The sequence below is a fragment of the Cephus cinctus genome, unplaced genomic scaffold (genome assembly GCF_000341935.2).
Source record: "Cephus cinctus unplaced genomic scaffold, Ccin1 Ccin1_scaffold0193, whole genome shotgun sequence".
Lineage (NCBI taxonomy): Eukaryota > Metazoa > Arthropoda > Insecta > Hymenoptera > Cephidae > Cephus > Cephus cinctus.
Window position 1 is genome coordinate 150,547 of NW_014332914.1, and position 13,813 is coordinate 164,359.

General features: G+C 38.6%; 5 protein-coding genes across 8 annotated transcripts; 1 reads left to right on the plus strand and 4 right to left on the minus strand.

Moving 5' to 3' along the window:
- Window positions 1-139: 139 nt before the first annotated feature.
- On the minus strand, window positions 140-2,373 carry LOC107264828 (rho GDP-dissociation inhibitor 2). Of its 2 annotated transcripts, XM_025082039.1 has the most exons (6): window positions 2,177-2,373; window positions 1,926-2,101; window positions 1,259-1,447; window positions 958-1,182; window positions 851-859; window positions 140-738 (listed from the first exon to the last, which is right to left on the minus strand). In XM_025082039.1, the coding sequence occupies exons 3-6, from the start codon at window positions 1,440-1,442 to the stop codon at window positions 539-541; spliced, it is 618 nt and encodes a 205-aa protein (XP_024937807.1). In that variant the 5' UTR covers window positions 1,443-1,447; window positions 1,926-2,101; window positions 2,177-2,373; the 3' UTR covers window positions 140-538. The 2 variants fall into 2 exon arrangements, with proteins under 2 accessions (XP_024937807.1, XP_015589001.1); XM_015733515.2 differs by lacking the exon at window positions 851-859.
- Window positions 2,374-2,507: 134 nt separating this feature from the next.
- LOC107264821 (dynein assembly factor 5, axonemal) lies at window positions 2,508-5,655 on the minus strand. The gene is made up of 6 exons (XM_015733505.1): window positions 4,848-5,655; window positions 4,500-4,739; window positions 4,237-4,432; window positions 3,852-4,158; window positions 2,811-3,783; window positions 2,508-2,723 (listed from the first exon to the last, which is right to left on the minus strand). The coding sequence occupies exons 1-6, from the start codon at window positions 5,554-5,556 to the stop codon at window positions 2,587-2,589; spliced, it is 2,562 nt and encodes an 853-aa protein (XP_015588991.1). The 5' UTR covers window positions 5,557-5,655; the 3' UTR covers window positions 2,508-2,586.
- A 137-nt stretch (window positions 5,656-5,792) lies between these two features.
- Window positions 5,793-8,154, minus strand: LOC107264825 (phosphoribosyl pyrophosphate synthase-associated protein 2). Of its 3 annotated transcripts, none has more exons than XM_015733510.2 (6): window positions 7,962-8,153; window positions 7,763-7,866; window positions 7,275-7,683; window positions 6,943-7,218; window positions 6,727-6,873; window positions 5,793-6,655 (listed from the first exon to the last, which is right to left on the minus strand). In XM_015733510.2, exons 2-6 carry the CDS (start codon window positions 7,837-7,839, stop codon window positions 6,497-6,499), a joined length of 1,068 nt encoding a protein of 355 aa, XP_015588996.1. In that variant the 5' UTR covers window positions 7,840-7,866; window positions 7,962-8,153; the 3' UTR covers window positions 5,793-6,496. The 3 variants fall into 3 exon arrangements, with proteins under 3 accessions (XP_015588996.1, XP_015588997.1, XP_024937806.1); XM_015733511.2 differs by having other exon boundaries at window positions 7,763-7,847; window positions 7,962-8,151; XM_025082038.1 differs by having other exon boundaries at window positions 6,492-6,665; window positions 7,962-8,154.
- A 74-nt stretch (window positions 8,155-8,228) lies between these two features.
- LOC107264822 (exocyst complex component 7) lies at window positions 8,229-11,123 on the plus strand. Its single transcript, XM_015733506.2, has 7 exons — window positions 8,229-8,346; window positions 8,432-8,742; window positions 8,814-9,352; window positions 9,420-9,971; window positions 10,081-10,321; window positions 10,405-10,674; window positions 10,741-11,123. The coding sequence occupies exons 2-7, from the start codon at window positions 8,514-8,516 to the stop codon at window positions 11,010-11,012; spliced, it is 2,103 nt and encodes a 700-aa protein (XP_015588992.1). The 5' UTR covers window positions 8,229-8,346; window positions 8,432-8,513; the 3' UTR covers window positions 11,013-11,123.
- Window positions 11,083-13,776, minus strand: LOC107264829 (ras-related protein Rac1). Its single transcript, XM_015733516.1, has 3 exons — window positions 13,357-13,776; window positions 12,685-13,072; window positions 11,083-12,557 (listed from the first exon to the last, which is right to left on the minus strand). The coding sequence occupies exons 1-3, from the start codon at window positions 13,389-13,391 to the stop codon at window positions 12,402-12,404; spliced, it is 579 nt and encodes a 192-aa protein (XP_015589002.1). The 5' UTR covers window positions 13,392-13,776; the 3' UTR covers window positions 11,083-12,401.
- Window positions 13,777-13,813: the final 37 nt, after the last annotated feature.

Here is a 13,813-nt window from a genome sequence, read left to right on the forward strand (position 1 = left end):
CCCCCCCTGTCTCTCTCGATAGATTTGTTAAGTAAACCTTGCTAGATCGCATGTAAAGTCAAGCGATTTACATCTGGAAAGTTTGATCTACACAACATCTATGAAAATTTTCATTTTAAAAACGTACGAAACTGTAAAATTCAGTTAATCTTTCGACCTTTAATACTTTCCGCTTCCAAATATTGGACTTTGTGTTCTTTAAGTTGGTAATTATTTGGTATTCGTCTACGTAAATAACGGTAGCCACGCCGCTTACAATCGCAATTTCTGGACGACAATTCGCGTATCTATTTATCAGTGTATGGATCATACTTGGAGTGCAACGTTCTGATTACGAAGCAAGGTGTGAATACTAAATAAATACCACTGTATCTTAGTACTTAGTTAATAGTTAATTCTTATGGCATCACCAACCATAGCTAAAGAGCAATAAAAATTCATTGAAATAGGTTTGGCATTCTTCATCCTTATGTATAATTGCATAGGGTTAAGGCTAGGATTTTGGTCGTTATCGTTCACGCGGGGACAACGAGCCAATCTATTCTTTCCAGTCCTTCTTGATGTCAAATGACCACTCCCACTTGAGGTGTTCATGTTTATCGTCGTCGGTGAACAGAGAACTGACACTGTAAGATCCCCTGGCCATCACTCCTGCAGGTGCATCTTCAGCTGGGGTCGTGTAGGATTGAATCTCCGTTTTTGGAGGGTAAGAGCCTACCATATGTGTCATTTTGTCCACTGAAATGGAAAATAAGCTTTCTAAGAATATGAAGCCAAGGACTGCTTTCCAAAATTGGATGCAAACTTTCTACAAGGCCAGGATAACATATGTCAAGTACTAATTTATTACCTGTAATGCCTTTAATAGATTCACATGAGAGTGCATTAGAAACAGGAATAATGGGAATACATGAGTTATGACCATATAGGGTAAATTAACTAGAGGCATCAGCTTACCAGGCACACCAAGGCGATAGGTCTTTTGGACATATTTAAGACCATGCACGATTTCACGCTGAACAATGAAGTCAATTCGGATTTTGTAGCTGACACCTTCCTTAATAACAAAGGTTTGTTTCTTTAGCTGTGTAAGATCTCCTGTTAAATCTAGTTCCATATCAGGTCGATCGGTCACACAAAGAGCCAATTTTTTCACTATCACTTTCCTGGGATCAGAAGGGTCTGCCAAAAATCATTAATATCCCATTGTTATAAAAATCCTTCTAGACAAAAACTAGATTTATGAAGATAGTCTTACCAATAATTACACCCCCAGCTTTTGCCTCTCCTAGCAATGTCTCTTTGTATTTCCTTAGACTCTCATCTTCTTTATCTGCTTCAAGGATCTGTTCGATTGTCTTCTCTGGAGGAGGCTTATAGTTTGACTCAACCTCTAACTCTTCTTCAGGAGTATTTACATGATCAACTGCTGGATCCGCCATTACAACTGTTGAATACATATAATCCTTCTAGTGAAGCATGATTTTGGTTTACACAGAAACAAAAATAATTCATACACATTCCAGAAACATATGTATGTATTAAGCCAGGCCATTTTTTTCTGCTTATTTTGTGTACACGTTTTAAAAGATTTACATAAGTCAGTTATCACATAACAAAATTCTCAAAAAGATATTTTAACAATTAATCAAGCTTCTGACAGACACTTCATGTAGACCCCCTGGAGTCTGTAGTTCCAGCAAGCTAGTACAATACTGTACATTATTTGCAGTACAATAGAATGCAGAAGGATAAGCACATAGAATAGAAGTGACAGAAGCAAAGAAACATAAAACAACAAACAAATAAAGAACATAAACTAGTTCAAACACTTTTACTCGACGGATAACCGCGAATCTAGTAGCGACAGGCACAGTATCTCGACGGGTTAAAATCGAGAGACTATAACTCAAATAGATGCTCACCGTTCGTATGACAATCCGGACTGATGTAAACTAACGCGACAGATTATAAATGCCCGAAAATATAACGAATTATCAGCGAAATTGATCGCACTTGCCTATCTCTCTACCTCTTCTCGTCGGCTTTGCCAAACGGAAGACACGTACAATATGGCGCCTACAGAAGGGCGGACTACTTCCTGTAAGCAACACAATTCATTCTTTCCATCAAATCGTAATAATTTTTTATTGGTATGTAAATAGTTGAATTATACCTGAGTTAGCAATCAATCTTATGAATAGCAGATATTGTAATTGTGGAAAATATGTTTAGTCCAGAATACACTGGTCAGACTGCCATTTTTTCGATCGATTAAATTTCGACTTCCTACCCCTACTCTGTACTCGAGATTCAAATCTGTCGACAGATCTTTATTTAGAAACCACATCCATTACTGATTTCCTTATCGCGTTCTTCTTAGTTAAAAATTTATCAAAATTTGTCTTTTTTTTTAGATTTACGTTATAAAGACAAATTTAGATAACCATTTATTATCTGATAATGGAATTAAGCCTATCTGTTTTGGAGAAAGAGTAACAGCTGCGTCTCTAGATATTTTTACTTTGTTATTGAAAACGAAAGGCAATTCGTACACAGGATGTGCTCATGGAAAAAGACAATAATTTACATCTCCATTAGCAAAGCTTGCGTGTATTCCACCAGTCTTTCTAGACCCGCCTGATTTCGGAAATTTGGTCGACACTTTTCCACCTTTTTAAGTAACAGTTCCGGATGAACTTTCGCCAGCTGTATTAAGGCGTCTAAAAAAGAATCAAGAAAGTCACATACGTCTCCTGCATGTTTTGAACATTTAGAGATAATTATGTACTAGCTTGCATTTTACATACTTAGAACTAATTCTTGAAAACTTGAGTCAGGATCATCCAGATGTACAATTGCTGTTGTATAGAGAGCATCAACGTGACTCTTACTAAATACTAAATCATAATTTTTTGGTATTGTACTCCACAATACTGCGAGAGCTTTTACTGCTGCACAACGTACTTCATCACAGCCGTCATCAAGACGTTTTAGTATTACAGGATATGTTTGATGAATATGTTCCTCAGTTACACAAAGCAGATTATGTCCTATATGCATAACGAGGCAAATGGCTTGGAGAGAATAAAGCCTTGTTTTCTTAGCGTTGTCATCAACCAAGGAGACAAGAATAGGTATTATTTTTTCAAACAATAATGAAAAGTGCTCCTTGGTTGAAAATAAATCAATGTTAGATTCTTTTGATATGAAATTATTCTCTTCCTTAATTATGTTACTATTAAAGTCAGTACTGTCTAATAATGCACAGAGACAGCAAACAGCAGCTGTGCGAATTGCTTCGGCAGTTCTACCAGCTGACCAAATTAATCCAGGAACTATGGTTCTCTCTAAAATCAAATTGGTAAACTCTGTCAAGTTTTCTGTAGAACTCAAAGTTTCGTTCCTGTGTAACAGATAATCAGTTAGTGAAATAAACTGTTTTAATCTCAGCTCAGGATCAGCATCATTATTCATAGTCTCAGATAGTATAGGAATAACGAGACTCATATGCTGTGCAATAGCAGAGCCTGCTCGTATAAGACAAGAGCGAAAAATTTGGTAATTTGCAGTATGAATTGTCCAGGAGTCACATCCGTTCTGTATGGCCACTAAAATAGATCTTATGCGATATACATAGAGTTTATCCAAGCTGCATAGATCCTCTATTTGCTTAAGTAAGTTTAAAGACTGTTCAGCATCTTTTAGAACCCCTTCTTCAACTGTCATTGACAATACTGTAAAAATAGTAGTAAATAATTCTTGAGAAATTTCCAAGCAATCCTGAAACATTATTCACATTAATCCTTGACCTACTGGAGATTAATTTTTTTACAATCTCCATAATCTACCTCCTTGCAAACAGTAAGAAGAGCTTTGCAGCACTGAAGTATTTGTTGCTGGTATCTTGCTTTTTTACTTTGACAAATATGTGCCTGCTGCAAGAAATTACCAATCTTCTCTAACTGCATTGTAAGAAGTTGTCGTGGACTGCCTCGTAAGATCCCAGCAAAAACTGTAAGATGTCCAGCTGTGGGTGACTCTTCCAGTGTTGGTAAGACAAGATGTGTAAAGATATCTGGTGGTACAAAGTATCCCATGTATTCTGCAGCACGTTCCACGTTTTCGACAACGCCCTTATTTTCATCATTACAGGCTCTGATAAAAAGATGCATTTTGCCATATTATACTCGACATATACATAATATTTGTATTTATTAATGGGATTGAGCTCACCGATACATTGCTGGTAGTAACTTTTCTATATGCTGCGTAACATCCTGCTCTACATTTAGTACAAGCACACAAAGTAATTGAGCAGATCGAATTCTAATATCGACCAACCAATCACCAAGTTCAGAATTAATCCCATTGACAAGTTTACATAGATTTTGTTGAGCTATAACACGGCACCCTAAATTGGGTCTAGATACTGAAAATAATTTGATGTTTGAAGTTAATTTAAAGTTATCTTACAAATATTTATGTATTCTGTATACCATTTGTAGGATAATGCTCAGGAGCATCTATTAGAAAATCCATTTTATCTTTAAACTTTTGGTCAGACTCATTTTCTTCCATATATTTTTTACCAACTGCATCCCATAATTGAGTAGCTTTGTTTCTTACGCCTTCAATTTCATCATGTAATCCAGTCATTAACAATGGAATTAGTTTGTGCCACCAGCTGTATCTATCTTTTAACTCTAGCAGCCAATGTCCTGCTACTTCTACCACAGCTAATGGGAAAGTAAATAATCATATAGCACAATGAAGGAATAATCAAAATATTCATTTTTTCATTAAATACGGTAATTATCTACGGGATTCTAATAAACTAAACATACCTTCTCTAACAACTCCACTTTGATCAAAAAGTCTTACTGCCATAGGTGTTGCAACTTCCTCAATAGATTTGTTATTTCCATATTGTAAGACATCTCCTATTGTTTTTATGGATGCAACACGGACCTTGTAATGTTGATGAGTGAAGTTACTCAAAATAGGTTTAACCAGAATATCAGAATGAGAATAAAAATAGTTAGGTATAGACTTTGCTAACAGAGATATGCATTCACAACTTTCTTTCTTTACATTTGGATAATTGTCTGCCACAGTTCTCGCCAGGATTCCCAATAAATCTTCCAAATATATTGGAAGATGTTCTTTATACTTTAAGATAATCAATTTCAACAGCAAAATACAATTCAATCTGACTTCCTCAGAGGTTTCGATGAGTTCCTGGGATGCCAAACGTCTTGCCAAAACAGGAATAATGTATATAATGTTCTTGTCAGAGACTGGTAGGCATTCAAAGAATTTTTTTAGAATTTCAATTGATAAGTCACGGCATGCTTCCGCTTGATCGTTCAAAATTCGTACAATATGTTTGTGAATGTCTTCCCATATTTTTTCGAGATTCTTGGTCTCCAAGGTATTCTGAGCGTCGGAGACGACATTCAGAATTTCTTCAAGTCCCTCTTTCCTTCTTTTTTTATCCCCAGCTTGCAGAGACACACATATTTTATTAAGCCGAAGATCCTCTATTAAGGACATCGTTGTTTATTCTGTGTCTAACTTTTCCAATATCTACAACTACTAGACTACACGTTTTTACGTTTCTGAAATCCTCAGTAAGGTTGCTCGTTCTATTTGTTATATGCCATTTGTAAACAACCCATTTGGTGCCATGGTAACGGTATCAATAACTACTGATCGATCACTACCTACATTGCATATATTAGAAAAATTTGTTTGATTGGATCTATTTTAATATGAAATATTCGTACGAATAATTTGATCGCTAACATTTATTACAAGTATATGTCTATCCGACTTTCTAAACATTGTTTTAAAAATACGTCACTAGAAATATATTTATTTATGCTAGCGTGCTCCTAATACACGTAGCCATAAACTTTACAAGACCTGAACTAGCATTACATCATTGGTAAGTGTAATTATTGGTAATTTAACATCTTACGTCATTGCTGACTTTATATATTAGCCTTGTCAACAGTTAGTCTCCCAATGACACCAACCTAATTTTTTATCTATTCGACTATGGATACTATAGTGTATAGATAGTAAATGAGAAATCTACAATACTGAATTATGCATAAAATAATAATATACTGGTAAGACTCCCATTGGTATTGGAAAGTGCCACGGAGAAACTACTCCTCGACAAAGCAAATAATTATCATACTCAAAGTAAAAGCATTATCAGTTTCGACGTTATTCATCGTCCGAAAAATATAAAAATAGCATAGAAAACTAAGGAATAGATATGTGTTCCTGATGTAACACCCGGCATGAAACCGATTTCATATTCTTTTTTCTCAATCAGTTGTTCCATCGGCCTTCGTCCAAGCGTGACGATTCGCACAGAGCGATAAAGGTAGTTTCCATTTTCCTTTCTTATTTTAGTATACTTTAATTCTTATAGTCTATTAGCAAGCCTACCAAGGATTAGATCAATATGGAGCAATAATACTTAATCTTCCAAGGTAACGTTCTTAAATAGGTAAGACATGGACTCCTTGTTGTGAATGCGTCGAATTGCCTCAGCCAGCAGAACACTGATGTCGACTGTTTTTATTTTGTGACACTGCATTTTCTGCAGATCATGGGGGATCGTGTTTGTCACGACAACCTGGTGAAGACTAGTTTGTAAGAGGATATAGATCAATTGACTTAAGTGATGTTCGAGTAAATCATTCATACCTCATCAATAGCAGATTCCTCAATAACTCTAGGTGCATCAGAGCTCAATAACCCATGTGTAGCCAAAACATAAATTTTGTATGCTCCTCTCTCCTTCAACACTTCAGCTGCAGCAGCAAACGATTGTACATCGTCCACCATGTCATCCTAAAAATAATCTATGGGAAACAAGCACAGACTTTGTAACTTAATAGGAAACCAATGGAATTATCTTACCACCATAATAGCTATGCGTCCCCCAACGTCACCAACAACATTGATAGGAGGTTTTTCTTTGGCTGGATGTACAGGTACACCTACACCAACTTCCATTGTACGAGATGGCAAAAGTGCAGGCGGGGAATAACGGCCATCATTCATATCTGATTCAGATTCGCGTTGTTCTCCATGAATGACAGCAATACCTAAACGTAATCGCTCAGCATAACTAGTTGCTTTCTTTGCACTACCAGGATTCCTGGCTACAATTACTGAGTTCCGATAATCAGGAATCTATAATGTAAAACCTGAATTATAAGAATTCTAAAGAAATATTATTTTCGACTTACGCATTCTTGAATGTACTGCAACAAGAAAGGACTAGCCCTTAGATTATCTACTGGACAGTCGAAGAAGCCTTGTATCTCTTTTTGATGTAGATCCATAGTAATGACATGGGTCAAGCCACTTTTGCACATCATTTTAGCAAGAAGCTTGGAGACAATGCATCCCCGTTTACGCATTTTACATTGCTTGGAGTATGGCAAGTAAGGAATTACACCAACAATGCTCTTAGCAGAAGAAGTCTTACAAGCATAAGCCATAATCAGCAATTCCATTATATTATTATTCACGTCTTTAGTTCCAGTTTGAATAATATATACATCCTTCCCACGGACAGAATCTCCGATTTCTACCATCGTCTCTCGGTTGGTCTTGTGATAAACGGCACAACCACCATTCTTTACCCCCAAGCGGCTAAAGAATAATTACAAAAAAGAGAACATTTACAGTATATCCAATACATAGATTTTACAAAATCGTAATAAAAACGTACTTTGCTATTAGAGTTGCAAGTTCGGGATGGGAATTGCCCGCAATTATCACAACATCCGATGTAACTGGTCTCTCCATACTGGAATCTATTCTAACACTTAGAATCTAGCATAGAAAAGTACTTTTATACTTAACATTCAAACGATTCCAAATTCACAAGTATGCAATCACAATATTATGCAAAAGCACGTTACACGCACCTTATAAGATTTCGTGTTATGCCGAGATAGCCAGGTCGATTGGGTTAATACACGTATGAAATTATTCTTGAAAACGCTATGTCTCCGACCTTTAAACTTCTTCTTCTTGTCGTTTTAATTGGATTTGTGTTCTCTACGGTTCTCGGAGAACACAAATCCTGAGATTTCGTTTTATTTACCCACTATTATACACACATAAGCGGCTATCTGATTCCCAGTCTCGCCACAACTTTATTACACACTGACTAAAGTCCCCATACTATTTTATACAATTGGCAAATGACATTAGTAACCAGAGATCAGTAATCTCGCATTCAGAATGACATAAGGAATGGAATAAAGGAAATGTCAATAAAATTTAACACTTTTAAGATTATGCGAGCTTGTATGTACAATAGATTTTATTTATAATTATTAGTTTTAGTAAATTACTATTTTTTTCACTACTGCTACTCTTGTATATGTTACAGGTGAATTTGTCTAGTGATTGTTAACTGATTGTCTAAAGGTAAAGGGGAGTATCACCATACAGTGATTGTAGCAATAAAAAATATGCAGGCAGGACAAATTGATACTTCCGAACGTAGATTCGAAATAGAATGTAAATTGGAAGCTGAGATAGCAGGACTGATAGCTTTGAAAGATGCAGAAGAACATAGTAGAAAGTTGACAAGTGGTATGGTTGCAATACTTTCTTCTTTAGAGCAACGACTTGCTACTCTTCGCAGAACTATTCTTCCTGTTTATAACGAAACTGGAAACCTGCAATGTCAACAACATGGTACTAATTTAATTGTTACTATACTGTACCTTCAATTGCTACATTATAATATATTGTATCTTTATGTACAGATATTGAAAAAACCCTGACAATACTGGATCATGCCATTGGATATTATGGAGTATGCCAAGAAGTAGAATCTGCTGTTCGTGGTGGACCAAGTGGTGCAGGAGGTTTTGATGCATTTTTAGAAGCCATGAATCGGCTCCACAATGCTCAGCGTTATTTTCAAAAAAATAATCCAAGCTCAGTAGAATTAGAAAATGTCTCAACTCTTTTTGGCATTGGTTTGAAAGCACTTTATGCTGAGTTCCGTGATATTCTAGCCAGACAGAGCAAGCCTGTTCTGCCAATAGTTCTATTAGATTTAATTGGTTCCGATGAGGATACCAGTGGAGAGGATGCTCCACAGTCTCTTTGTCAACTTCCTGAAAGTACTCTGAGTGACTTGGTTAAAATTGCTGAATGGTTAGAAGAAAGAGGTCACAATAAACACACGAGTATTTATGCCTCAGTACGTAGCTCCATAGTACTACGATCCTTGCAGTTACTGAAAGAACATCAGAGAAGTGCTAGTGGAGGTAGCACTCATGCTGGAAGCCCGATGCCGGTGAGGATATTGTATCCAAGAGGCCTCCTTATTCAAAAATTTATGAATATTACGTATTTCCTTATAGAGAGCAAAGTTTGCAAATCGACACTCAATAGGAACTCAGGAGACAGCAGGTCGCAAAGCGTCTCGACGCCTTCAACACGCTTTGGAGAAAAAAGCTAGTCAAATGCTTATGAGAGCTTCGCAAACAACTGGTCTAGGTTTATCCTTTCCTTCGTCAAGGAAACCTGCACCACTTCCATCAGGACACGCGACCGAGGACGCTGCACCTGACGAGCAAGAAATGGAAAATTATCTTTTGCTGACAGCAGGACTTCACAAACTTATGCAAGCTGAGCGTTCACTGGTAGCTCGAGTTTTACCAGTGCACGTGCAGCCTCAGATACTCGCGGCGACGGTGCGGGACGCTATGGACTTGATGGCCCACGACGGCGAAAGCATTGCAACGCGTGCTAAACGTTGCATCACCAGACGTGATTTCTCAGCCGTCCTAGTAGTTTTTCCTATACTAAAACATCTTGGAGAATTAAAACCGGATTTAGAGAGGACAGTTGAAGGCTGTGATTACACTTTAAGGTCGAAATTCGCATCTGTTCTGAGTACATTAAACGCTACGGTACATATTCACAATACATTTACTCATACATGTATAATCTTTGTCATATTTGTCTCCTGGTTTAACGACCTAACTTCTTATCACGGTGTAATTCTTTTTATTTGTTTAGGGTGCAAAAGCGTTGGAAGATTTTGCTGAAAACGTCCGCAATGATTCAGGGTCAGCCTTACCTAAGGATGGTACCGTCGGTGAAGGCACCAGCAATGTCTTAGTGTTTCTTGAACAATTGGCTGAATATGCAGATACAGCTGGTGCAGTGCTTCGCCGTAATACCGATGCGGATACAACTGTTTCCTCTGCTCCTCGGCAACCAGAAAATGCACAGAGAGTATTACTCGGTGTTTATATCAGTATGTAATATTTTAATCTCACATTTTCAGTTTCTGCGATGCGAATCTTCAAAAGTATTGCTATATCTACTATAAAATTACAGAGAAGGTATTGGCCCAATTAAATCTGGCTTTGGTGAACAGAAGCGACGCATCTTACTCAGACATGGCTCTACGCGCTTTATTCCGTTTGAACAATCATAATTACGTAGTGAATGCACTACGTCGCAGTTCTCTCATGGAGCTATTATTGCTCACTGAGCCCAATGCAGAGCAAACCTATAGAGATCTTTTGCTGCAAGATAAGACAAATTATGTGTCAGCAACCTTTGCCAAGGCACGATCTTACTTGGAGCAGTCGGCGGATGAACCTGGTGAATAATTTTGATTGATATATTTGTATTGTGCAGGAAGGAAAATAACATACGAAATCTTTTCAGAACTCGCTTCCAAAATGTTGAAAGAACGTTTCGCTGGATTTACACGAGAGCTTGAAGAAGCTGCTAAATGCCAGCGTTCTTACTCTGTACCGGATCCTCGACTACGTGAAGAACTAAGAAACGAGCTGGAGCAGGCTTTAGTTCCTTTATACACGTCATTCTATAACAAATATCGTAACGCCTCATTCTCAAAGAATCCCAAAAAATATATTAAATATTCGCCGGATCAAGTTTCTGCTCTGATCGGTACATTCTTCGATACCGCTGCTTAAGATAGAAAACGAGTAAGAATTTCAAGTGATTAAATTGAAATATATATTTGAGAGGATGAATAACAGCGAATTAGTAAACACCCATTTAATAAAGCAAATTTAGTTACAATATTTATGCTTCCTTTCTTCATTCTGACCGAAGCCTTATTCCGCCATGCATACTGCACGGTTCCGACCTGTGGCAATTACGTCAGACACCCCCGTCCGGTCTCGTTTTATATATATTTATATATATATATAAAAAACAAGTAACGTTCGCTTTAGATTCGATTAGTAGCTTATACGTGTAGGTGATAGTAATAGGAATAATTTTGAACTCCAGCAATTATTTACAATTATTTGCTATGGTTCTGCTGTCTCTCTCCCTCTCTCGCATGTATCTCCAGACAGTCATTCACATACGTGTAACAGGCACAAAGGCGTACATGTTTCTCTCTCTCGCTCTCACACTCTCTCGTTAACAATTATTCTCTCATGCATACACATTCATTTTAGTAGATTCACTCTCTCTCGATCTCTCCCATGCGAGGATGCCGAGGTCCTCCCCCAGGTACATACATAAATTGTCAATCTGTCCCGTTGAGGAATCTGCTTCTCATTTTCTTTATCTTTCATCGAGCACTGCTATTAAATGGGGTTCAATCAGTTCTCGCGGATACGTACGTGTCGCGTGTTGTGCGTACAAATGACAGTTCCTACTCGACTGAAAGCAACGGTACGTTGTGTAAGATCCATAACCAGAGCCAAGGGTAACGGGGAGAAGACTCGGCATTAATTGTATGTCGCTGATGGCGACACATTATTGGAATCACATACACCTAAAACTTAGACAGTCATCTATCTTAAAGCATGGTATGTATATAGTAATATTTTTGTTGTCGTTCATATATACTCGTTAATTATAATATTATTAATATACTCTAGTATACTGTACACAATCGGTTCATTTTGGCTTCTCTCGCACCCCGCTCGCCTCGTTCACCCAGTTCAAAGTTCATCGTCGACCTTCCTACCTTTTGCACTCGTGCTCGTCCACAGAAATACTCCAAGACACGGTGGTAGCCTCTTATTTAACATCATCCTTAAGATCTTCTTGGTTTACTGACTTTCTTCTCTTTTTCTTGAATCTTTGATTTCTGCATAATGTCCTCTTTTTCGTCTAATCCTTCCACCGTATCGTTTGCTCAGCTTGTGCGCTTTTGTACCAGCTACGTTCCGACCGTTTGGCCTGGGAGCTGGGTGATAGTTATCAGAATCACCCAGGTACAGAATGGGACGAGGGGGTCCAGGATGGGTCGCCGTTAGTGAATCGACAGGAAATACGGGACACAGGAGGTGTGGCGCAGGTTGGGTGCTCGAGGGTAATTAGGCAGCAGTAAACAATTAATATTATAGGAGGCAACACTTGCGCCTTGGCTTCACTTGAAGGACGGGACAGAGGACGGCACGTATCGCTTCGTCGAACACAGTTTTCAGTCCCTTCTGCGTCAGAGCTGAGCATTCCAGGTACTTAACAGCTCCAATTTCTTTTGCCATCGCCAAACCCTGTGATAAGATAATAAATACCAAATGTCAGTACAATCCAACTCAAGAAACTGTTGTGTCAAAGAAACTTATAGTTATTCAAACCTTCATGCGCAGGCTAAATGAATAGATTCATAATATTATGTACCTGCGGATAGGTGATGGGTGCAAGTTTCTTATCCTTAAGTCGTTCAATAGTCTCCTTATCCTCACGTAAATCCAGTTTAGTGCCAACCAGGATAATAGGAGTGGCAGGGCAGTGATGACGAACCTCTGGATACCATTTAGCACGTACATTCTCAAAACTGGCAGGATTGACCAAAGAGAAGCAAATAAGAAAGACATCAGTCTGCGGATAGGACAGTGGTCTCAGCCTGTCATAATCCTCCTGTCCAGCAGTATCCCATAGACCAAGATTTATAGGTTTTCCATCCACCATAACATTTGCTGAGTAGTTGTCGAATACAGTGGGAATATACTCCCCGGGGAACGCATTTGTCGTGTAGCTTATCAGCAAACATGTCTTACCGACCGCCCTGTACACGGATAAGAAATGATACACACGCAATTAATCCGTCGTATCTCATGCGAGTAACCAGCTATAAACCGCCACGCCCGTGCCCGTGCAAGAAACCGTTCACGGGAAGAGCGTTAAACGGCGGCGTAACGTTCGTAGAAGCTTCCTTTGGGAACACGAAGCAATGAGGAGTAAACTATCAGGAAAAGACAACCCGTTGTTGTGTGCCACTTCATGTATTCGATATCCCAGACGGACTTCGACAATCGCATTTGAAAAATTCACTTCAATAATAACACTTACCCGTCGCCAACCACAACGCACTTAATCGCCTGCATCGTCGCTTCGAGCGTCGCCAGGAGATCACGAGAATAAGGAAAGTCGCGAAGGAAATTCTATTCGATTCGAGAGAGAGAGAGTAAGTGCAAGAGAGTCGGAGAGACCTCGAGTAGGCGAGAGAGTAGGGGACTATAGGAGGGACTGAGTGAGAGGCCTACCAAGTGACAGAGATGAAATATCCTGCCTTCCTTCTCCTGGTGGCTTTACCCTCAACGTGAGGTAAGTGCCAGAAGAGAGAGATGGGTATCGAAAGAGGGTAGGACTGACAGCAAGGAGAGTCTAGAAGAGAGACAGGGAAAGCCAGATAGTATGTGGCTCGGAAGAGGAGAGAACAGAGAGGGAAGGCCCCAACGAGGAGACGTGGAGTGGTGAGAGATAGGAAAAGACTTTGGGAGGCGATCAAGAAGGAAGGAGAGATGAC